At 58.5% G+C, this 22793-nt stretch overlaps 1 protein-coding gene across 17 annotated transcripts in view; it reads right to left on the reverse strand.

The window, feature by feature from the left end:
• EPB41L1 (erythrocyte membrane protein band 4.1 like 1) overlaps nucleotides 1-22793 on the reverse strand; it is a 69158-nt gene that overhangs the window by 10621 nt on the left and 35744 nt on the right. For 4 of the 17 annotated variants that reach the window (XM_075768235.1, XM_075768231.1, XM_075768230.1 and 1 more), the window contains exons 3-16: nucleotides 20419-20614; nucleotides 19529-19693; nucleotides 16587-16691; nucleotides 16467-16509; nucleotides 15710-15785; nucleotides 15199-15417; nucleotides 15006-15093; nucleotides 14547-14699; nucleotides 13659-13756; nucleotides 13350-13525; nucleotides 12752-12900; nucleotides 12129-12164; nucleotides 9977-10168; nucleotides 8541-8639 (exon numbers count right to left, since the gene is read on the reverse strand). In XM_075768235.1, coding sequence (XP_075624350.1) covers nucleotides 8541-8639; nucleotides 9977-10168; nucleotides 12129-12164; nucleotides 12752-12900; nucleotides 13350-13525; nucleotides 13659-13756; nucleotides 14547-14699; nucleotides 15006-15093; nucleotides 15199-15417; nucleotides 15710-15785; nucleotides 16467-16509; nucleotides 16587-16691; nucleotides 19529-19693; nucleotides 20419-20595 — 1776 coding nt within the window. In that variant the 5' untranslated portion in view covers nucleotides 20596-20614. Of the gene's footprint in view, nucleotides 1-121; nucleotides 614-1172; nucleotides 3876-8540; nucleotides 8640-9976; nucleotides 10169-12128; nucleotides 12165-12751; nucleotides 12901-13349; nucleotides 13526-13658; nucleotides 13757-14546; nucleotides 14700-15005; nucleotides 15094-15198; nucleotides 15418-15709; nucleotides 15786-16466; nucleotides 16510-16586; nucleotides 16692-19528; nucleotides 19694-20418; nucleotides 20615-22793 lie in introns of those variants that run through there. The other 13 variants (XM_075768238.1, XM_075768240.1, XM_075768239.1 and 10 more) reach the window with 9 other exon arrangements.

The raw sequence follows: 22793 nt of genomic DNA on the forward strand, positions 1-22793 counted from the left end.
CTGCTAGCTCTTCTTCAGACATGGACATACCTCTCAACTCTGCCATCAGAGGGTACATCTCCTCTCACCATGCTTTGCTGTGAAGCCATGGGAAATCTAGACCCATGCTGGACTTTGGGAAATCTAGGCCCATTGCTGGACTTTGCAGCTCGCTCTAGGCAGTTGGCCCTTAGGAACAGCTCTAAGCCCACTGATGCCAGAGGAAACCCCGCTCCTGGACTCTGGTCCAAGCATTTGCAGCCAGAGCTATCCCCCCAATGGGCTGGGCTGTGCCGGAACAACCTCCCCTTGGCACTGCTGGGAGGTTGAGAGGTATGAGAAACAGGGTGTCAAACAAACTCAGGAGGAACACACCTGCATACATGTTTTCGTGTGTGTGTGTATGTATAAATATATACATAACAGGTCTGCGATGGGGAGAGGAGCTGGAAGCACACAGCCCTCAGCCGGTTAAGGTGAGCTTTCATACTACGGTAAGAAGCAGTTAGTAAAACAGCACTGAGACCTGGAAGACCACTGGAACAGCAGTCTTTAAATTCTCTTCTTTCAGGCTGGATTTTACTGACGGGTCAGATAAATCCTTTTCTTCCCCACTTGGTTCCTGAGATTTGCTCTGGATTAGAGAAAATGGTTAGTCGTAAGGAAATGAACTCTACAGGAGAGGATCTAGCGCTTACAAGAGCAAAGAAAGCTATTTCATCATCCAGCCACCAGCTTGCTGAAGACAAGGGAGGGTGGGTGAGGCCGGCGAGCTAAGCAAGAAGGGATATCAACATAAGAAATGCAAGGGTGAAGCTGGAAGCGTGGGAACGCTGCTGCTAGGTGTGTGTGCATGTCCGTGACAGAGTCGCAGCTCCTTCAGCCACCCCCCCCGTCTCCCTTTCTTGCTCCTGGACATGAAGCTTGGGTGCCCACTCTTGGGTTTAACGAGCGGCATTCTCCAGGGAGCCAAAATGTCGGGGAAGGTCACAAAACAAAAGCTGATGAACCAACTGGCCAGCGGGTCTGCATTCAGCAAATGAGCCTGACCACACACACATACATAAAGGACAGGGGATGCAAAGCAACTGCTGTCAGTCAATGGATGTGTGAGGAGCCACTGAACATGGTAATAAAGAGCCACACAACATGCGCATGAACTTTCCGTCCGGACAGTTCATTGGAAGAGTTACCACGGCTTCTGCCAGTGTGAGTTCACAGCCGGAGTCGGGGGAGGCCAGGTCAGCACTGTCTTCTCCTTCAAGCTCCAGGTCAACAGAAACTTCTTCCTTTAGAGAGAGAGGCTGGGAGGTGTCTCCTGAACCAGCCCCCTGCCTGAGGGCCAAGGAGCCCACATTGGATGCAGGTCCCACTGGAGTGACCGGCACCACCAGCGGTGAGGCGAGGCCTGTGTTCAAAAGCATGTCCTGTGCCAGACCTGTCTTCCCCTTTGCTTTGGCTGATGTCTCAGCTTCAGGCACATGCTCTTGTCCTTCCTGGGCTGCCCTTCGCTCCACTTCGCTTTGCTCAAACATCTTAATCTTAGAGGCCACTGAGGTTTTCCTGTAGCTCTCGCTGTCCTGCCAGCTACCTGGGGCCACTGTGACATCTCCATGCTCCTGGGACACAGCTCCTGCCCACCCGGCCACGCGTACCAATGACCCAGACTCTATTTGATGTGTCCCACTGCTCGCTTGCAGTTCTCCCCCACCTTCACAGATCAAGGTAGAGAGCCGGTACGTCTTGGTTCCTTGACACAATCCTGTGGAGGATTGGGAGTGCGGGACATCAGCAGCTTCTTTTGGAGAAGATTCATCCTGCGGTGGCTGCCCCAGAGCAAGGTCACTGTCCCTCGCAGTTTCTCCTACTGTAGAGCTCCTGCCCTGCAGATCTTGTCCCACATTAAACTCCAAGTCCCAGGGTGGCTCTTGCACTTTGGGACCTGCAATGTGGAGTAGCCCTCCAGCCATGGGACCCTCTTGGGGCAGGTGTCTTATTATGGCCTCAGTCTGTTGTTCTGGTTCTTCTGCCTTGGGAGGCAGCTCTTCCATGCAAGGGCTTCTGTCATGGGACAATTCATCCATCCCACAGCCTTCATCTCTGGTCAGCTTCCTTGATGTTGGCCCTGTGTCCTGGGAAAGCTCTTTTATCATGGGCTTCTCCTGCTGGAGCAGCTCTTCTCTGGCAGGGACTTTGCTCTGGGTTGCCCTCGCTGTGACAGGGTCGATGTCCTGGACTACCTCCCCTGTGGCTGGGTCTCTGACCTGCATCAGCTCTGCCGCAGCGTCTGTGTTTTCAGGTGGTCCTTCTGCAACAGGACTTGCACCTTGGTGTGGTTTCCACATAGCAAAGCCCATGTCTTGGGGTTGTTCTTCAGATTCAGGATTGGCGCCCCTGGCTATTGCCACCTCTGCCACAGGGCTCACGTCCTTGGGTGCTCCTTTGCCTACTACAGGGCTTGCCTCCTGGCATGTCACCTCTGCTGAGGGGTTCACGTCCCTGGGTATGCCCACACCTCTTACAGGGCTGGTGCCCTGGGACAGGTCTCTGCCCTCAGGCCCAGTGCCTGTGGCTGGCTCTGCAGGGACAGGGCTGGATTGCTGGGGAAAGGGCGTAGGGGCAGCAGTGCTGGGTTTATCCCCCTCTGACCCCGTGGTGGTGCGAGGGTGGCCCTGCCAAGGCACAGCTGATGGAGGTGACTTGGTCTCTATATCTTCCATCTGAAGAACCACTCTGGCACTTTCCTCCTTGTCACTGTCTACTCCAATCCTTCCTGAGAGCCCCTCCATTGCCATGCAGATGTCCGGGCTCCGTACTGGGCTCCCTCTGTACTTCTCAGCCCCATGGTCATCCCCTGCCAGGCTGCACGGCTTCAAGCCTCCCAGTGGGCTTTGCAGATCCGTCTCCTCTGGTCCCGCCTCTTGGGAACATGGTAGGGCTTCATGTCCCTCAGGTGCTTTGTAGCCTGTCAGCCCAGCAGACGCTTTCTCTTGCTGTAGGGGCAGCCCTTCCTCCTGCCCTGAGGTGGGATGTTCCACCAGGCTGGTCCCATCACAGCCTGTCCTGGGCTCCTCCAGTGCTTCTGCAGGTTTTCCAGACACTGCCCTGTGTTGCTGACTTGCTGAGGAAGGGGGTTGGAACCCTTCTGCCGCAGGTGCCGTATGCCCGGATCCCTCCCCAGACGTGTTCACAGTGGCTTCTGGTCTGTCCTCCAAGTCAAGCTGTCTACCAGTCGCTGAGAGCAGGTGTGTTTTACTATCCTTCTCCTCTCCCTCTGGATCTCCTAAGTAGATGATCCTCTGGGTTGCAGAAGTCTCCGAGCTGTCGTCACTAGCCTTCACTTTAATTTTCATGAGCTCTGTGGCTGCAGCCGGCGCTCTGGCCTCCTGCTTCCTGGAGGCTGCAGAAGCACGTTCCTTGGAGATCACCTCGCTTTCCCCCTGGGGAGGATGTGGCCCCAAAATCTTGGCCTTTTGCCTATCTTCAGGCTGCTGACATGGCTTGGGCAGACCTGGCTCACTGGTGGTTGCTTCGTCGCCCTGCTCTTGCAGCTCCTCCTGTGTGCTCTCAGTTGGCAGGCGCTCGGCCTCCTGGCTGGGCTCCCCGCTGGCTTCCTTCTCATAGATCTCATCCTCCCAGACAGACTCAAAATCCTCTGGACTAGCGATCATTTTTGCTCTCGTCCGGGTATCCAGAGCTGCATCTGCTGGCTCTTCCTGGCCAGCCACTTCCATGGCTTTCCCTACTGCCATCTCCACTTTCGATACGCTCACGCTCATTTTCACCTCTGAAGTACCTGCATGTGCTTCTTCTTTCTTGACTCCCAGAGCTTTCTTTAGAGCTACCACTTCCAGCCTAGGAGTTTCTCTCTCTATAAATACCCAATGCTCCGAGCCCTGCATTGCAATTGGAGCAAGAAGAGTTAGCATCAAACATACTTTACCTGACTGCTGATGACTGCTGTCATAAGTAACAGAAAGCTGATCTGCCTTCGACAGGGCTGACTAAATTATTATTATTCATGCAAGAGTTGAGGCAGGGTCTATTCAAAGAGCCTGGCAACTCGCTGATGGAGAGAAGGGACTGAGAATAAGGGGGCTGATGCTGTGACGGGGTCTGAGCCCCTCTGTCCTCTCCAGGGACCATGTTTTGCTCTGGGCGGTGGCTCACTGACATACCTGCAGTATCTGCAGCTTTGTTGGAAGTATGAAGCAGGAGCAATGCTCCCAGCAGACACATTAACATCCATCGGGTCACCTCTCATGAAGCAGGGGAACAAGGCTGGTTAAACCCAACTAGGACTCCTTTTTTTCAGCTGGATCTAACCAATCTCCATGAGCAAAGGGTGAGATTTCACTGTAGGCAATGGCCTGTTTTGAGTAGCTTCACTCTCAGCTTCATCCGCGTGCCCTAAGACTATGTCAGACTGCCAGGAGCATGAGCAAGGAACGAAACCACCTTTAGGCACAGAACCGCCCTCTCCCCTTCCTACTAGATGCTACAGCCCAGATTCACTCCAAAGTCCATCCTTCCTTTCCAGCTCTCCAGGGAAATCTCATCAGAAGCAATTATTTAGCAGTGGTTCAGAGAATGTAACCTGTACAGGTTACCTGTGAAATGCAGAAGACGACCATGGGCTTGGCAGCTGAGACAGCTACAGGTACTGCAGCAATGGCCAAGCAAAGGTTGTGGAGCATCCTGCAGCAAGGACACGGTGGGTATGTGATATACCACACAGTGTATCTGTGCTGCTGCATGGGGGAGGATGCTAGATTACTGTTACTTCATAGACTTTGTACATTCACATGCTTGTCCCGCAAGACAGCTAAAGACTTCACAAGTGCCAAGAACAGAGCACTGCTAAAATTCGACCACTTCTGGAACAGAAGATAGAAAACAACCCACGAGAAGACAGCAGCAGGAAAACATTTGCACCAGTGAGGAAGCCCAGCACCCTCCCCAGCAATCCTACTGTAGGCAGCAGACATGCAAAGGGCAATGCTGTGGGCATGGTCCTGCAGGGTTCACTATGGGGCTGACTCTGCCCTGGCACAGGCTGCCTGGGCACCAGCCTGTGGGCAAAGCCAGCATCACCTCTGCGGGCTGGGCAAGGCTGACCCTCCGCAGCACCACCGTACGCTCCTGTCCCGGTGAGTGGGGGGGATGGTTGCCTGCTCCCCACTCAAACTGGGAAAAATAATCCATGAAAACGTGAGCCATGCCCCAGGCAGGAGCGTCAGGGTGAATGTTTGGAGCAGTTTCACCCGAAATGGAAACCTAGGGGAAACAGGGGAGCACAGAGAAGCAGAGAGGGAAAGGAAAAGAAGATGAGATTAGAGGAGACAGAGAAAGGAGGAAAACCAATTACTAGTGGAAAGGCTTCCACAAGAAGGGGAATCAGAAATTGGTGAAAGCTTCCAGCAGAAAAATGCCACCTCCCAGCTCCTGCCTTCTTTACCAGGTGCCAAAGAAAGCACAGCTCCGTAGGCGCAGTGCCCCAACCTTGCCCCAGCAGCACCTGGGCAAGCAGCAGACCGGACGCCTGCCCCCCTGCCCTGGGCTATGTCAGGAGTGTGGCTGCCCCCTGAAAATCCCCCACAAGTACCAGCAAGGCTGTGCCTGGGTGGGAGGCACCGCGGGGGCTGCACGTGGGTACAGCCCGCTGCTGGCCCCCTGCGAGAACGCCAAGCTGCCCCCGCCGAGGTGCAGGCTCCTAGCGCTGCCAGGACAGTCATGGATGGCACATGTGCACTGTAAGGGCACCCTCCTCCACATGTGGAAGATGGATCCTTGCCAGGGACTCTGCCATGGCACCTGGACCCTGCCACAGCCAGGCAGCCCTGCACACTTGTGCTGGAGGAGCCAGCTCTTCAGGACACCTGTCCTGCGCCAGCTCCCTAAGGCATCACGCACACTCTCAGATATCCCTTTACCCTGCGCTCCCAAGCACCATCTGCTCTCCAGGTCCCTTCCTCCACACCTGCCTCCAGTGCAGGTTTTGTTATTCTTCCTAGTCCATGGAAATCGCAACAGAGGCAGTTGGTGACTGCCTGGAGCACCAAGATGGATGGAGGTCTTTCACAGTTGGGTTTGACCCATGAAAGCAACATTATCACTAACTGAACGGCTGTGTTGGGCCTGCCGGGAAGCCCAGGTTGGTCTCTGGCATTCCCTCAACACCAATCTTCCCAATCAGTATCGATGCTCATGGGCAATTCAACCAGAAGACTGCTTACTTTCCTGAGGGTACAGCAGCTTCTCTTCTGTTCCTGCACTGTGGTCTCATTGCTGAACCCTTTCTGCAGCCAAGGCAAGGATGGACAGGTTGTGAGCACATGTACAAATCTCTTCAGTGAAGCCCTCACATCCTCCTTCTCTGAATGCAAACCAGGGTCCTTTGGAGGAGACCTCCCCTGGACAAAGATGATGAATTTCTTCAGGCTCCTTCTCTGAGTTAAGGCTTCAGATATATGTTGTAGATCAAAAAGCCTTAACACTAGTCCTATGAAGCTTGGAACAATGTGCAGCACCTCTTAACCAGTAAGGAAAACACAACTCCAGATTTATTTCCGAACCAGCTTCCTTCTCCTCAGACTCTGTTGGGATGAGCACAGCCCACTCCAAGGGAACAGCCACCTACTCTGTGGTGTGCAACTTTGACTTCCCAAGGGATAATTTGCTTTCCCACTTCCCCCTCCTCCCTCCTGCCCTGATCTGCTCTAGGAACAGGAGCATTGGGAAGGCCATGCTCACAGTGGCCTACACATCACAAGACAGAGCAAACTGGCAGAAAGGAAAAAAACGATGGCATGGAGCAGAGACAAGCTTCTGCCCCTGCAGCAAGGCCCATAACCTCGGCAGTGCCCAGGGTAGGCAGGAGGCTTCTCCCTTCGGCATCCTTCAATGTCCCTGCCATCCCTCTTTGCTCCTACGGGAGACCCAGCTCACCTGAGAGGAAAGCGCGAGCCTCACAACAAGGAGGGGAGAACGAGAGAATCTGAGATATTGAGACAACATAGGGTTGCTTTGTCACCCAAGGCTGAAGAGACTCCCGGCACCTCCCAGCTCAGCATTCTGGTCCTCCAGCAGGAGTGAGGACTGAGGGATGGAGGGGAGGGTGGAGACACCTCCATCCTGTAGCTGGGGGTGACAGATAATGCGGCCTCAGCAGGCCTGAAGCCTACAGGCACCGAGGGACCTTCTGGCTGAGTGTGATGTGAGCTCCAGGCTCTGCAGATATGCTGTCCTCGTGTCATCACCCTCTCAGGGCCACGAATTCCTCGTGGCAGCCACAGGCCAGGAGAGGACAAGTTCCCACGTATCAACTGCTGAGTCTCAGCCACTAACGCCTGGAGAGAAATCACTGGTGAGGCCACCTTGGCACCTGCACCCCAGCACAACCTTGGCACCACGAGGGCCTCCAGAGGGTGGTGGAGATGACTCTCTGAATCAAGACATGTGTGCGCACCTCACTGTTGCTGTTTCTGTCCACAAGCTCCTAAATACTGTCACATAGAGGGTCCCAGAGTGGAGCAGGAGATGCTGATGCAGAGCCCAAGCTTCACCGAAGGTGCCTGTATCCTTGTTGAAGCCTGGGGCTGTGCCCAAGCCCTCGTTCACACACATACTCACTCCTGCGGCTGCGTGCTCCAGCCAGCCCGGGTTCTGGCTCCAGTGGTGCTGTGCTGGTAGGGCACAGCTTGCCAACGCCGGCCCCCACTAAGGGAGGTGATGGGGCCAGCCTCGCCCCTGCCCCTGCCCCTGCCTTGTCCGTCCCCCTGCTCCTGCTCTGCTGCCTTCCCTGGGGGCACTCGGGCAGGACGGGCAACCCAGCACCGCGCTGCAGTGTGGCTGTGTCCAACCACACCAGAACCAATCTCAAAGACCAGTTTTCTTCTGCTCTATGGTATTTTTTCTTGGCTGTCCTGCCAAGAAACAGCCACCATCATGTGAGATAAACCCTGCATGCAAGCAGTGCCGAGAGCCCACACTCCTCACCATGGGCATTGCGCGAGGACGTCCAAGGCAGCATCACCCTGCTTTGCACAGGCATTAAGACCAACATTTCTGATGCCTCCAGAGATGCCCTATTTCAGGCTGCCTGGGCCTGGGGAACTGTAACTGTAGCCAAAGTGAAAGGAAAGCACAAGGGATTGCTAAAGACACCTTGTAGCTGGCTGCCTACCTGCACCTGGAGCAGACACCCACAGAACGCCTTTGCCATAGGGTCAGCACTGCCTTGGGACCTCCAGCACTGGCCTCCAGCATGACCCCCTCACCCAGAGCACAGCCAGCCCTGGGGATTCACAGCAGGGCTCCACTGGAAGGTCCCTCCCAGGATCCTCACAGCCCAGAAGAAACAGTCAGGGGAGCAGATTTCACCAACAGCTCTGTCCTGGCGAGGGATCCTGCCCATTGCTGGAGAGGGGACCCACCCAGTGGGGCCAGAAAATGGCTCAAGCTCTGCTCAGAGGGCAGGAGCCACCTTGGCAGGCTGGAGGACCCCGTGGGGGGCAAACTGTGAGAGCAAGGGGTGGGGAGAGAAGGAGGATGGTGACAACCTCAGGAGAGGAGACAAGGCTTTTCTGCGTGAAAGACTCCATGCTTAGGGAAGCTCCGTGCTCAGATGCAAAATCGTCTAGGGTGTCCTCTTCCATCGTCTGTGCCAGCACGGAAACCCCAGCACCCATGGGGAAAGAGAGAGAGACAGACAAGAGAGACAGAGAGAGAGAGAGAGAGAGAGAGAGAGAGAGCACATGAGAAGGAATAAATGGTGGGTAGGTGGGCAGATGGATCAATGGATGGCTGGATGGCTGGATGAACAGAGGTCACAGCTATGCCAGCTCTGGATGCTCCATTTACATCTTTGTATATTTGCTTGTAAAGGAGATGTGGGGTGAAGTTCCTCTTCCTCTTCCCAGCTCAGTGCTCTGATGAGGGGCTGTGAGCTCACCCCTGCCCAGGTCACCTGCAGCCCCGGGTCTCCGGTCAATGCTGGGGACCAGCAGGTACATGTGCACATCACGATGTCCCCACAGAGAGCCCCTGGCCCAGCTGCCCCGCAGTGCCCATGCCCTCCTCGCAGCACAGACCCAGGCCTTCAGTTGCTCTGCAAGACTCTCCCATGAGGGAGCCAGGGCCAAGCAGGCACCGTATGTGGTGTCCACCCTGCCTGGAGCCAGGCCTGGTGGTGTGGGCACAGGACCGGCTTCAGAGTCCCCGTGGGAGGAGAGAACACTGCAGAGGGGAGAGCAAGCAGGGAGGGTCCCTGGCAGGGAGAACATCCATGCTGGCAGCAGGGATGCCCTTGCCTCACGCTGCCTCTCCTGAGCCAGCCAGGAACCCAGCACCGCAGAGCACGCAGCCACGCCGCATCCACACCCCTCACACAGCACCGGGGGGCTCTGCATGTCCCAGCACCCCCAATTCCAGCTCCCCGGGTGCCTTCCTTTCACACTCATGGTCCCACCGCAAAGCCAGCAGGCAAAACACCAGGAGGAGAGGACGTGGGTGCAGGGTGCGGTGCGAAACTGCTCACCCTTCCGCCTACTCCCACCACCCAGGTCCTGGCTGGCGAGAGCACCATGGGGCACCTCTGTGCAGGCACCTGATCCTGCTCTGCTGAGGACACCCCTCGGGCAAGAGCTGCACCAGGCGCTGCCACGCAGCAGCCCTGCTGATACGAGGGGTGAGGAAAGCCACATCTCATGGGCCAACAAAGCCACAGCCCAACTCCCAGGTACGCCCAAAACACTACCCCACACAGAGCCTGCGCACAAGGGGAGATCACTACCAGCAGTGTGAAAACACTCGTTACAAAACTTAGACACAATGGTCTGGCCAGAGGTCTCCTCCCTCCACACCGTGTCCACACGATGTATTTTCCACCATGTTCCCCCAGGGTAGCACAGGAGTCAGAGACCCAGAGCCCAAAAGCGGAGGAATACTTCCCTGCAACCAACCTGATCCCCTCCATAAGAGAAGCAGCAGAACAAACCTCGCTGGCCTTTTCTGGGGTTCCCTTTGGTGTTTCATCCTCATGCTTGGGTGAGGAAGAGGCTGGTGAGGAAGGCAGCCTCCTGTCCCGGTCCCTGTGAACCAGCTTGCTGTTGGGCTCCTTCAGGGTCCGTTTCAGCTCATTGATGCTGGCCTGATGCTTTAGCAAAACATCTTCTGGCTTGTCTAAAAACTTGGGGAAGGAGAGAGGAAGGTAACTATGATTAAAGCACCAGCCAAGGCAAAAGAGATGAGCAGGGGCACTGGAAGGGTTTGCTTCACACTGGGCTTGAATTTAGGGTCTCAAGAGCCAAATGAACAGCGCGTCAGAGCACCCTGGTCTGCAGGTTCTCACTAAGGCCGTTGCACGGCACAGCAAAAAGGCATTACGGGCCAAACGTGCGCGGCAGGGTTCCCTCCATGAAGGGCACAGCACGCCCCTTCGGCATCTCCAGCACGGCCTGCTGAAGACAAGCTAATCCACCTGGAGAAAGAGAGTGGGCTCTCCCTGGGGATCAGCAAGGGCCCTCCTGGAAATACCAGCAGCCTCCTCTGCTGCTCTCCTATGCCAGGCACAAAGGGAGCCCGAGCCTCTGTCCGAGCAGGGCAGGAACCCGCCATTTCCAATGGAGGTCCTTCTGCCAAAGGGCAGGAGGTCAAGGGCTGGTCAGAGATGTCCAGCATGGATCCAAGTCTGGATCAGCACGGACCAGCCTGGGCCCAGCGGCAGCCTGGAGTGGGGTGGGGTCTGGCCTGCTGTGGAGAGAGGACAGCTCAGAGCGCTCAAGCGCAAGGTGGGGTTCAGGCGTTAGAGCGTGGTTTTGTGACGGTACAGGCACCAGGGTGGCTCCCCTCGTCCTGCCGCAGAGGTGGGCAAACTGGCTCAGAGCAAGAACCAGAAAGAGCAAGAACCCCGGCTTCTGCTTCAAACTCAAACCTCTTTTGAGGTTCGAAAGGAGTCACCTAAAATACCTCCCTGGTATTTCTCCTCAGCAACAGCCCAGAGACCCAAGAGAGGCCCATGAAAAACCCTACCAAACTTCCCAGACCCTGAGGGCTCAGCGCAACTCATGAAAAAACTCCCCGTGTGGACCCGTGTGTCTGAGCCGCGGAGAAGTGCCTCATGGTTTGCCCACCTCTGGGTTCGGGGTGCGCCGGGGGAGCAGCACATGCACATGCAGTGGGGTAAGCAATGAGGCGGGCAGGGGCAGGACCGGGACCAGTGCCCACCACCCCGGCGGGGTCTGCAAGGACGGTGAGGGCTGTGTGGTGCCAGCGCAGCGAAACCCATCGCCTGGCCACGTTTGCCCCCTGTCAACAGCTCCAGCGAGGATCTACATCCCACCGGATGTCCCATGGGGGAAACCCCCAGGGAGCACCCGTGGACTTTAGGCTGGGATGAATCGATCCTGATGGGGGGCCGCCGCGGACACGGGAGTTTGTGCAGGGGACGGCACGGCCTCCCTCTTCTTTGCGGCAGCCTGCTCTCGGGCCGGGCAGACACAGGCAGCTGCCCGCTGGCACAGGGGGTAGGTGCCCATGCCTGCCCCCCAGGCAGCCGAACAGGCGCTGAAGGCAGCTCAGAGACTCGTTTGCCCTGGGCAGGGCGGGATGTCAGCCACGGCGCTGCAAGGAGCCCGGCTCTCTGCAGGGGAGCCTCGCCACAGGAGGGGGGGCTGCGGGAGTGGGGGGCTGCGGGAGGGCAAGGATGGAGGCAGTTCAGGTCTGACAAAAGCAGAGCGTGGGTCTGGGCGCCAGCGGGAGCGATGGGACCAGCCTCCATGGGAGAGCTAGGGCTGCAGGGCTGGGCGGAGAGGAGACACGAGGCAAGGACATGGAGGAGTCAGTAACACGAGCAGAAGCCGGGTCTTCCCAACAGGCCAAGGACTCGGCACGGGGGCCTGGCCGTTGCGCCTTGGGAGGGCCCCTGCTCACACGTACAATTAGGACTACCTTACTTAGTGGGATAGAAGATGCCGTGTGCGTGCTGGGGCACATCCCCAGCTGTCTGCTCATGGGGCTTCTCTAGCATCCAACCCCCTGCCCCAGTGCATCTTGTATTCCAGTAAATAGGGTGACACATAGTGTTGTTTTGGAAAGGATGGACAATATGATGCACCGATGAGGACTAAGATACTCCAGAGAGAGAATACCTCCTGCTTGTGCCTGGGGGTTGTTTCGTGCTCCGGCTGGCAGCAAAGAGAGGGTTAAAAGTAACCAGCAGGGTCAGTTGAGGGAACTTGTCACAAACATCACAGTTAAGTTGATGGGCTGGTAGGGCACAGAAGGACGGACCCCCCCCTCCCCTCGCAGCGTGGGGCTGAAATGGGCTGGGGTGTCCCTGGGCCAGCCCAGGGGCCAGGGCAGGGAATGGGTGGGCTGTGCCCAGGCAGTGGTGGGCACGAGTGGACACTGGTGTGCCTGGCCTGTCCCCATTCCCATCCCCACCCCTGTCCCAGAGCGGGTCTGCTCCCAGGTCCAGCCCTGCCTGGGGACAAGCCTTGAGACCGCCTGGAGGGTGCTGGGGAATCAGAGTCGAGCTGAGCCCCTGTGACAGCCCCATTGCCACTGGTGAGGCCAAGAGCCATGTCTGAAGGGTCCCACCAGCCTGCGGCACAGCTGGCGGAGAAAGGGTTGCAGGGGACCGTGCCCCAGGGTGACCCTTCCTGCCTGCAGCCCAGCCCTGCTGCCTGTGCCCGGTTCCCTGCCTGCCCTCTCCAGGTGTGAGCCAGACTACCCCTCCACCTCTACCCTCTTCTGCCCGCCTCATCGGTACCTTCAGCTCCTTGATTTTCGTTGGGGTGGTCACCTCCTCATCCTCCGTCTCGGACCGTCTCCTGCTGCCAAACTCACCGTCCTCATCCCGCTTCTCACCCTCTGCCCCAGCGTCATGGTTCTCGCTGACGGAGGCTGGGCGCGAGAACTCTGCCCGTGGGGGAGAGCCCGGGTCACCCCAGCCCTGCGGCCCCCAACCCCCACTGCAGCCCACCATCCCCTGCCCCCCACCCTGACAGCTCCGACTGGGGGGTTGAGGAGCCCTGAATGCCCTGCAGCAGGGACGGCTTGTCCCAGGGGTCCCAGAGCTTCCTGGTGGCTCCAGGGGTCCCAGGGCAGAGGGAGCTGGGCAGAGCCCCGTCCTCAAGCTGCCCAGCCCCAGTCCTGCCACATCCCCCTGCCCATCACGAGCTATCACTTGGGGTGGGGACAGACCCTCTGCCATGGGGATGCGGTGGGGACAGCCTCTGGAAGGAAGCCTGATGGCTGCTGTAACCCTGCCAAATGAGCTGACCAGCTCACAGAGACAAGCTGAACAGCATCCCCCTCGCTCCCGCCAGCGGACCAATCTCCCTCCCCCTCCCCAATTTGGGGCATACCTCCGTCAAGGCTGCGAGACATGGTGTACCGTTTGCTGGAGGAGCGCTCGAAGAAGGGAGCCGGGCGGTCGATGAGGGCGCTGGCCTGCCGTGTCTGCGCCTGTGTCCGCCCACTGTAGCGAAACTTGGAGCCCATCACCAGGAAGCCTTTGGGGGGTGGCTCTGGGGACACCAGCCTGGGAGTGAGAGCGGTGGAGGGCTGTCAGTGAGCCCCAGCCGTGCCTCCTGGCATTGCCCCCCACATCTACCCACTGCAGAAGAGGCAGAAGTGTGTCTGCCTCCAAGAAGGTCTGGAGACGGTCTCCTCACCTGAAGAAGGTGTGATGCTCTATGCAGACCTTCCAGAGACGCTTGGCAGAGCGGTGGTTGGGCAGCTTGAAGCCAATGGTGCTTTCAAACTGTTCGTACTTGGGGGAGACAGAGACATGCCGTTACAGGGAGATCCTGCCCTAGAGGATGTGATGGGATGGGACCCGCCTTGCCAAGGCCCTCAGGTTCCCCTGACGGGGGCCACGGCCATGCCAAAAATGTCTTTTTCAATGCAGCACTGGAAAGGTCCATGCCCAGCCCCACTGGGTGATGGAATCACGCTCCTCACACTTTTGGCCTAAGCACCTTCCTCAACTGTAAATGGCTTTTCAGTGCAAGAAAAATTCCCTCAAGAAACAAAAACCTTTTACAGCACGTTTTGGTGAAAGGCCATCACTCTCCATTTTAGATAGATAGTCCTTGCCCTCCTGCCTGCTGGAAAATGTGGGTGGAAATGCATTCTCCCATAAGCGCACGTAAAAGTGAAGAGAGTGAAAATAAAGCTGGAAAACAAATGAAAAAGTCTCCTGATGTTTTTTTTGTGAAGCATGGAAGACACATCAAAAATGGCCCTCAACCCCCCTTCCTGGGTGACCTCCCTATGCCAGCAGGGTCACAGCATATGGCTGGTGGGGAAAGGGGCCTGGGGTGCCCTCAGCCTGCTGAGGTCACTTTGCCAGTGAAAAAATGAGAGCACGATCATGCAAGCCCTTGCTGAAAGCCTCCATATGCCACAGGAGATGTGCTCTCTTGGTCAGCATGGTCATTAACTTGGGAGCCTTGGGGCAGAGGCTGGAGCCAGGCGAGGACCTCCTGGCCAGGCAGCCCCAGTCCAGCAGAGCAGGCACTCTGCTGTGCCCTGGGACTGTGCTGGCCCGTGCCACCCACCTCACCCGGGCGGATCTTGATGTAGAAGTTGCTCCTCTTATAGGAAATTTTGAGGATCTTGGGCCAGGCGAAGCGGTTGATCCTCAGCCGGTCCCTGTAGATGAGGAGGCCATTGGCGCAGACACCCAGCATGATGTCGATGCCCTCTGAGTCCTGGAGGAAAGAGGGACACGAGGGGGACTGCTCAGCTGCCCAGTAAGAACCAGTCTGGCCAGCAGTGCCACACTCCCTTGGGAGCATTTTCCCTACAGGGAACCGGCTGACACAGAGGTCACTGATTCACAGAATGGTTAAGGTTGGACTTCTGGAGGACCTCTGGTCCAGCCAGGGCCACCCACACCCAGGACCTTGTTGAACCTTCCTTGTGGGAGGAAGGGGCTGGGCAGGGAGGTGTGTGCAGGCAGCAGGGCAGGATGGGGTGGCACTGGCCATTGCTCTGGCAGCCCCACAGCCCCATACCTTGGCATGGTGAAGGTCCACCCCGTACATGGAGAGCTTCTTGGCGTTCTCCAGAAAGTGGATCTCCGCTTCCCCGGGGGTCATTCCCCTGCAAGGAGACAGAGAGGGGGACATGTGGCCAGGTGCCCCACCAAGTGTGGGCCAGCTGCCTGATGCCTTCCTCACCACCAGCCCATCTTCTCCTGGGGCTCACCGGTAGGTCTTGTGCAGCTCCATGATGCGCTCCTCCAGCTCCCGCGTCTGGTTGGGGGCGAAGCGGAGCTCGCTGACGTAGTTGCCCACGTGCTCCTCAGCATCATAGTCGCCCAGCTCGGCCTGCACAGCGTAGGAACCCAGCAGGGCATGCGTGACGAAGGAGCAGGGCAGGCGCCCCGTGATGATGTCCGCACGGAGCTGCAGGCACAAGTAGTATCTGCAGGAGGGGGCAGAGGGTGAGAGCGGGGTGGAGGAACAGGCCCTCCAGAGCAGGCTGGGGCTCTCCGGGGAGCAGCAGTGTGCACCCCACCTTGCACTGCTCTCCGTGGGGACTGCCACCTCCCATGACTCTGCATGATTTAGACATGCCACACGCAGCGGGAGGGCAGCAAGCCCCCAGACATCCCCTGGCTGCCCATATCCTGCCTGACCCCTGCCCCTCCACATGCTCCCAGCTGGTCCCTTGGGAGCTGCAGCGGCAGCTGTGCCCATGGAGGGGTGGTCCTCACCTTGTGATGTCCTCTGTGAGCTGGGCAGGGTCTGGAGGGTAAAACTTCACGGTGAAGGCAAAGTTCCAGGGCCCACCTAGGGGGGATAGAGCAGGAAGGGCAGCACCCACGCTGGCTGCACGCAGGCGTGCAGGAGCATCCGGGCATCTACTAAGGGTCCCACGACTCCCTCCAAGCCTGGCATAGGGCAAGGACAAGGGGGCTCCAGAAGCTGCCAGGTGAACAGCCACTGGGACACCAGCACGACTTGGTTAATCCTCCCCAAACAGCTGGGGAAAGAAAAGCATCACAACTTCAGGAGCCATCAGCTCAGTGCGACTACCAATGTCACAGCAAAAGCCTCACATGTCCTAGAAGGTGACACCTTGGGCAACAGCCGTTCTTCCACCGCAGCAAGGCAACACTGGGGACAAAGGCACCCCAGGACCTGTCCCAGCAAGCCTCCCACTCTTCCCCCATCCCTGTCCTCCCTGCTCAGGGCAGGTGGGGATGGTGCCCAAAGAGGGACCAGGTCTCAGCCAGCTCTCCAGTGGCATAGACAGAGTCCTTTGCCCCTCACACCTGTCATGAGTAAGAGGAGAGGTGGGTAACAGGCAGCCGAACCAGCAACAGCATCCCTGTCCCCAGGCCAGCTGCCAAAGTCCCCTCCAGGGTGGGTGGGGAGGGGACCTGATGGAGGACAGCCACGGCTGAGCCACCCAGGAGCTCTGCAGCACGCCCCAGGGCTGGGGAGGATGGATCCTCCCTGGGCACTTACTGCGGATCTGCTTCTTGATCTCCTTGGAGGGGTCCAGCCAGTTCTGCAACGAGGAGACAGCAGGTCAGGGAGGCCCCGCACCACAGAGGGGGTGGCTGCCGAGGGGATCCCCGTGCTCACCTTCTGACTGTCTGAGTCGCAGAAGGTGAGGCCAAAGTAGTCCTTCTCCAGGAGGTTGAGGTGCTCACACACCATGTCGAAGAGGACCTGGCCTCGGGCGTGCTTCTGTCAGAGACATGGAGAGGCTGATGGCGAGACGGTTCCTTCGTGCTGCCAGAGACCCGACCGCTGGGTGCAGGCAGGGAGCACTGGGGAGGGTCAGGGCAGCCCTGGCCCTCCACGTGACCACCAAAAACGTGCTGGGCTGCCTTTGCGAGCAGCCCTCTCACCTGGCAGCACCCCCGTGGGGACACCCAGTCCGTCTTGGGGCTGCAGGGACAGGGCACGGTCAAGTCCAGCCAGTGTGGGCAGGAGGTCCCACGGGCCAGGGGAACCTGTTGCCCACCCGGCTCATCCCCCATCACACCAGGAGACAGCAATGCCAAACCAGAGAGGGGTCCAGCCAGCCCAGGCACCTCTGCCCCAGACCAGCAAGCTGGGACAAATGTGTTGTGGCGGTGGGTGCTGCTGGTGGGACAAGCTCCTTCCCAACACCCTTCCTGCTGGTGGGACTTGTGGCTGGGTCCCAAAGCACGTCATGACAAATGAGAGCCACAAAAAGCCCAAGCCACATGCAGGGATGGAGGGCTCCCTCTTTTTCCGGTCCTTTGAGTTCCCCTGAATTTCCCTTCATTACCGGTGGCAGCGAGGCCCAGGCTCGCTCATGGAGATGGAAGAACAACCCCTGCTATGTGTGTTTCTCCCCTATTTACAACCTTCCAGCCTGGCAGCTCCCATCTCCCCTCCCCAAGGCAACCATTTACCAGAGCACCTTCACCACGCAGCCCAGGGCACCAAGCGGCACAGCCCCGGCAGTCGCTGCGACCCCGGGCTCCTGCTGCCCTGCAAAGCTTTTCCAGCAGCTGCAGTCACCCTTCCTGGGTCTCCTCCCTCCTGCTGACCCGAGTTTTGAAGGCAGAGGCTCACCCGTGGCATGTGCTGGGGTGTCACACTGAAGAGTTTGACTCCCCTTTTTTATTTTTACTGAATTAAGCCTTAATTAAGTACATGGGCAAGGCACGATGATTCCCACAGGCCCTGCGAGAAAGCAAGCAGAAATGCAGCACCAGCCTTTCTATGTTAAACCCTCTCCCCTGTGCCCCAGGTGGCTTTTCTAGAGAGCAGCATCTCTCTAAAAGTCCACCCCATCCTCTACACCGCAACAGCAGACAGCTCGTCCTTCCCCACGTCCAGCGAGGGACACTGCTCTGCTCACGAAGCTGCCAGCAAACCCGCAACCCGGGGTTCCGCCTGCACGCCAGTTCTGCTTGGCCAGTGCTATGGGGGGAGCCAGGGGGGAGGATGACCGCACCGGGGCTCGTGCAAGCTGCGCCTGTGCCCCGGCAGCCCCCCGTGATCCCTGGGGTGCTCCACTCCTTTTCTTCTTCAGGAGGGCTTTCATCTTCATGACAGCCCATCTCTCCATGGCTTTGTGACAAATTTGACCACTAAAGCGACAGTCAGGGCTGCTGGAGCGCGGAGATCAAAGGCCCTGCTGCCTGTGCAGCGGGCAGGGGGGCAGACCCCCCTGCTGCCAGCTGCCTCAGGGTGCTCGCTCATCCCAGGCAGCCACAGCAAGCAGGCAGCCACGCTCCTCACGCCCATCAATCCCGCAGGGCTGAGACCCGGGGAGGCAGGACCTGCATACAGATGTGGGTCTGCTCTGCGCAGCCAGCTCTGAGCCGCTGCCAACACAACCGCGTCTTCCTGCACACCAGCAGCAAGTGCAGAGGTCTCCCTGGCAAAGGCTCTGGGATTTCTGCTCCTGAACGACCTCAGCTTTTGCATTTTTAAGCAAAGTCGCCAGTCCCTCCCACCAGGATGATGGCACAGATCAGAGCAGCGCTGCCTTCCCCAACCTGCAGGGAGGAGACGGCAGTGAGCGCTGGGGACAGAAACAGGCACTGCCCACAACTGCTTCTCCTCCCAGCTGCCTCTGTCCCTGCGGCAGGGCCACAGGACCCTTCCACAAAACCCAGCCTCAGCTCCTGATTTAATCCTGGGTGTCCCCAGCCTGTCCCAGAAGGGAGCGGTCCCCATGCTGACAGCAGCCCTGCAGCATCTCCCAACACCAAGGCAGCCACCGGCAGGCATCAGTCCCCTCTGTCCCTCCCTGCGGTGACAGCCACTACCAGGGAAATGCTGTCCCTGGCACACACCTGCGTGCACGCCCGTGCCACACGCTTGTGATGCTACACAAATAGCAGGTGACCCCCACACCCAGAGCAGGGTGCTGGACTGCCTGCCCGGGCACACCGCCCTGCTACACACACCAGGATGCAACTACATGTATCACCCTTACATACACATGCACACACGCACGTGCAACGCTGCCAGGCTCTGACACACCTCCCTGTGCAGTCCCTGTCCTTATTGGGAGGGCAGCAAGAGATGAGAAGATGAACACAGCGAGGATGGACGCAAACCCGCCTGGGGCAGCCGTGACCGTCCAAGCGTGTCAGCCCCTTCACGTCAACACGTGCACACACATCCTTCGCTTTAGTGTGTGGCACAGTCAACTTGTTGTGCTCTTGAGGTGTCGGCAGACAGGCCGTCGCATGGATGTGTCGTGCACATATTGTCAGGCAGAACTCTATCCCCCATCTATTAAGCTTCTGCTTTTTAGACGCTGTTTTCTATTGTGAGCAGCTGCCAAATTTGGATTCACTGGGCTGAAATTCCCTGCTAGCGTCTGTCTTTCCAGATTTTTCCCTGATTTTGAAAATTTGAAATTTTAACTTAAATGGCTATTTCTGTGGATCCTTTTCACTAGGAGAGAGATACTACAATGCTGTCCTTGGAAAGAGCCCTGACATCGGGGACTCGCTGGGCTGGGCAGGGTCCCCATGCTGAGACGTGTCCCCTCCTTGGTGCCAGTGCAGCCCCCTGAAGCTGGGACTCACCTCCACCTCGCATTCGTACTCGGAGGCATCGAGCAGGGTCACTCTGCAGAGGGCACTCTTCACTTTCTTGGTGGTTTTCTGGGGCGACTTCTGGGTCTTGCTGGGGGTTGTTTTGTCAGACAGCCCGTCCGTCTCGCTGTAGTCCTTCTCCTCCATGTCTGCGCCCTGGAGCAGGGAGATGCACAGGGTTACCTGGCACCGCTGCCAGGACAGGCAGATGGGGAAAGCCCTCCAACAGCAGACAGAAGAGGGCAGCTAACTGGGGGGGGGAGGGTGATGAAGCTCTTGGAAGCCCACAGCCAAGCCCACTTGCTCCACCCCACACTGCTGGCACAACCAGGGTCCCTGGAAAATGGACACTCATGAGCCCGAGGTCAGTTCAGCGCCTGAAACCTCGCTGCCCAACTGCCCGGTGCAGCAGGCAGGGCCAGGGCAGCACCGTGCCTGCTGGCAGCAGCACAGCTCCCGAGGCTGGTGCCAGGGTGCAGCCACCATTCCCAGCCCTGCCAGGGGCAGCTCAGTGCTGGGACACGGGGCCACCCGCTTCCTCCCCCTCCCTGGCCGGCAGCCGTGGCGGTGCCATTTCCAGGACAGTCAGCACTTGGGGCTGCCGTACTGCTCCTTCTGCCTGTCCTGGCCGCAGGGACCCGTGCAGGCAGCTGGGAGGCAGCCCACGGAGCCCACCCACTGCCCTGGTTGCAGGGGGCTCCCTCCGGGATGTTCCCCCGGGGCTGAGCACAGGGGAGGTGCCCACCTCACCAGGGTCCCTGCAGCCCCCACGCTGCAGCGAGGACACGCTGATGGGCAGCAGAGAGCGGCGGCACATCCCCTTCCTCCACTGCGCCTTCCTCTCTGCCGCATCTCATGGCACCCGGCTGTCACCCACTCACCGGCTCCATGTTTCGGGCATCAGGCTGTGCCCTGGGCTTCTCATTGGCCTCAGCGTCCCGGCCGGCAGGGTTGGTGGCTGCGGCGGTGGGACCGTGCGCGGCCGCCTCCAGCTGCTGCTGCGGAGCCTCCTCCTGCGCGTTCTTTACCTCCGAACCAGGGCCCGTCTCTGTCGTCATGACCGCTGGTCAGCCTGCCCTGCCACCACCGCCCACAGGGAGAGACAGGAGGTGTCACCCGGGCGCACGGGGATGGAGGATGCCAGCCAGCGGCCCAGGATGCCCCGGACACACGGGCATCTCTGCCCTGCTGCCTGCACGCACAGACGCGCTGCCAGACACCCGGCTCCCTGCCCGTGCTGGGAGATGGCTTCCCAAAGGGCCGGTGGCAGCAGCAGCACGTCAGGATTTCACACCCAGGTGAGCTGGAGAGGAAGAGCCAGGGGCATGGGGAGGGATGCTGGTGGCAGGGACCCACTGCGGTCAGAGCACGGGCCTCACACCCCATCCCCATGCTCACAGCAGGGAGCGGGGCTGGCCAGGAACCCTGGGGCCTTCAGTCCCTTCCCTAGCACGTTTTATAAGGGGAAGGGTTCCTTCTGGGAGGAAAAACCAAGCTGTGAGTCAGGTTAAAGGCTGCACTGACACAGGAAATTGCAAACACGGACAACTCCACGTATCGCATCCGGGATGGCTGGGTTTTTCCCCTCTGGACTTCCCAGCAGCAGCAGCAGCATGCTGGGTTCCCACGGCTGGCACGGCTGAACCCTACGCGGCAGCAGGATGAAACCTGCCTCCAGCTCCAGCTGCCTGTCCCACGGAATACACAAAAACAAACCCGGGGCTAGGAAGAGGGGAGAGGAAGGCACTTTCTGTGCTGGGGAGCTCAGTAACATGTTTTTGTAGCCTTTATGTTTTTGAAACCTTTATGCAAATGCAGCATGAGGCTGGTGGGGGCTTTTGGGACAGCACCCCCCTCCCAGGTCATCGAGCACCCTTTGTGAACGTCACCCATCCTCACACGAGCTGCTCAGGTCCCCCATCGCTGGGCTCCCAGGCTGTGTCCAGCCGCACAGGACCAGCTGGGATCTCCCTCAGCAGAGTGCCCGAGGGCTGGGGCTGTGCCTGGACGAGCCGGCTCAGTCGGCAGCATCTGCCCACAGATGCATCACTCACCTTGCCCACAGAGCAGCCACGCAAGCAGCCCTGAGGAATGCCTGCAAGCACCAGAAAAACTGCACTTTTTTGGAGTGTGGAAGCCCATATGGGATATAGCTGGTCCCTGTTTCTGGAATGACAGCCCACACGGCATGGGCAGAGAGCCGGCTTCTCCCTAGCTGCCAAAGCCCAGGCGTTGCCCCAGCCCCGGCAGCACTGATGCAGGGATGAGGTCCCAGTGCAGCTCCAGGCCACAGACTCGGCCACCCTGGGGCTGGAGGAGTTGCTTGGCGACATGACATCCCACCACCATCCGCCTCCTTTAAGTCCCAGCTGTCTAAACACTGTTCTAGCAGGTATGGGAGAGCAACACCCCAGTCAGGACCATGATCTAAGGCTGGCAAGGAAAGACCACTTTTAGACTCACAGAATTGTTTGGGTTGGAAAGGATCTTCAAAGACCACCTAGTCCAACCCCTCTGCTGTGGGCAGGGACATCTTTCACTAGATCAGCTTGCTCAAAGGTCCAACCTGAGCTTGAACACTTCCAGGGATGGGCATCCACCGCTCCTCTGGGCAACCTGTGCCAGGGCCTCAGCACCCTCATTGTAAAATATTTCTTCCTTACATCCAGTCTAACCCTACTCTCTTTTAGTCTAAAATTGTTGCCTCTTGTCCTGTCATCGCAGGCCCTGGTAAAAAGTCTCTCTCTGTCATTCTCATAAGCCCCTTTAAGCATTGAAAGGCCACAATAAGGTCTCCTCGGAGCCTTCTCTTCTCCAGGCTGAACAACCCCAACTCTCTCAGCCTGTCTCCATGGCAGAGGTGCTCCAGCCCTCTGACCATCTCCGTGGCCTCCTCTGGACTCGCTCCAACAGCTCCGTGTCCTTCTTGTCCTGGGGACCCCCGAGCTGGACGCAGCACTGCAGGGGGGGTCTCACCAGAGCGGAGCAGAGGGGCAGAATCCCCTCCCTCGACCTGCTGGTCACGCTGATGGGGATGCAGCCCAGGACACGGGTGGCTTTCTGGGCTGCCAGCGCACATTGCTGGCTCATGTCTAATTTGTCACACACCAGTGTCCCCAAGATCTTCTCCGCAGGGCTGCTCTCAACCCATCCATCCCCCAGTCAGTGCTGCTACTGGGGGTTGCCCCAACTCAGGTGCAGGACCTTACACTTGGCCTTGCTGAACTTCATGAGGTTCACATGAGCCCACTCCTCT

The sequence above is a fragment of the Balearica regulorum genome, chromosome 16 (genome assembly GCF_011004875.1).
Source record: "Balearica regulorum gibbericeps isolate bBalReg1 chromosome 16, bBalReg1.pri, whole genome shotgun sequence".
NCBI classification, from domain to species: Eukaryota; Metazoa; Chordata; class Aves; order Gruiformes; family Gruidae; genus Balearica; species Balearica regulorum.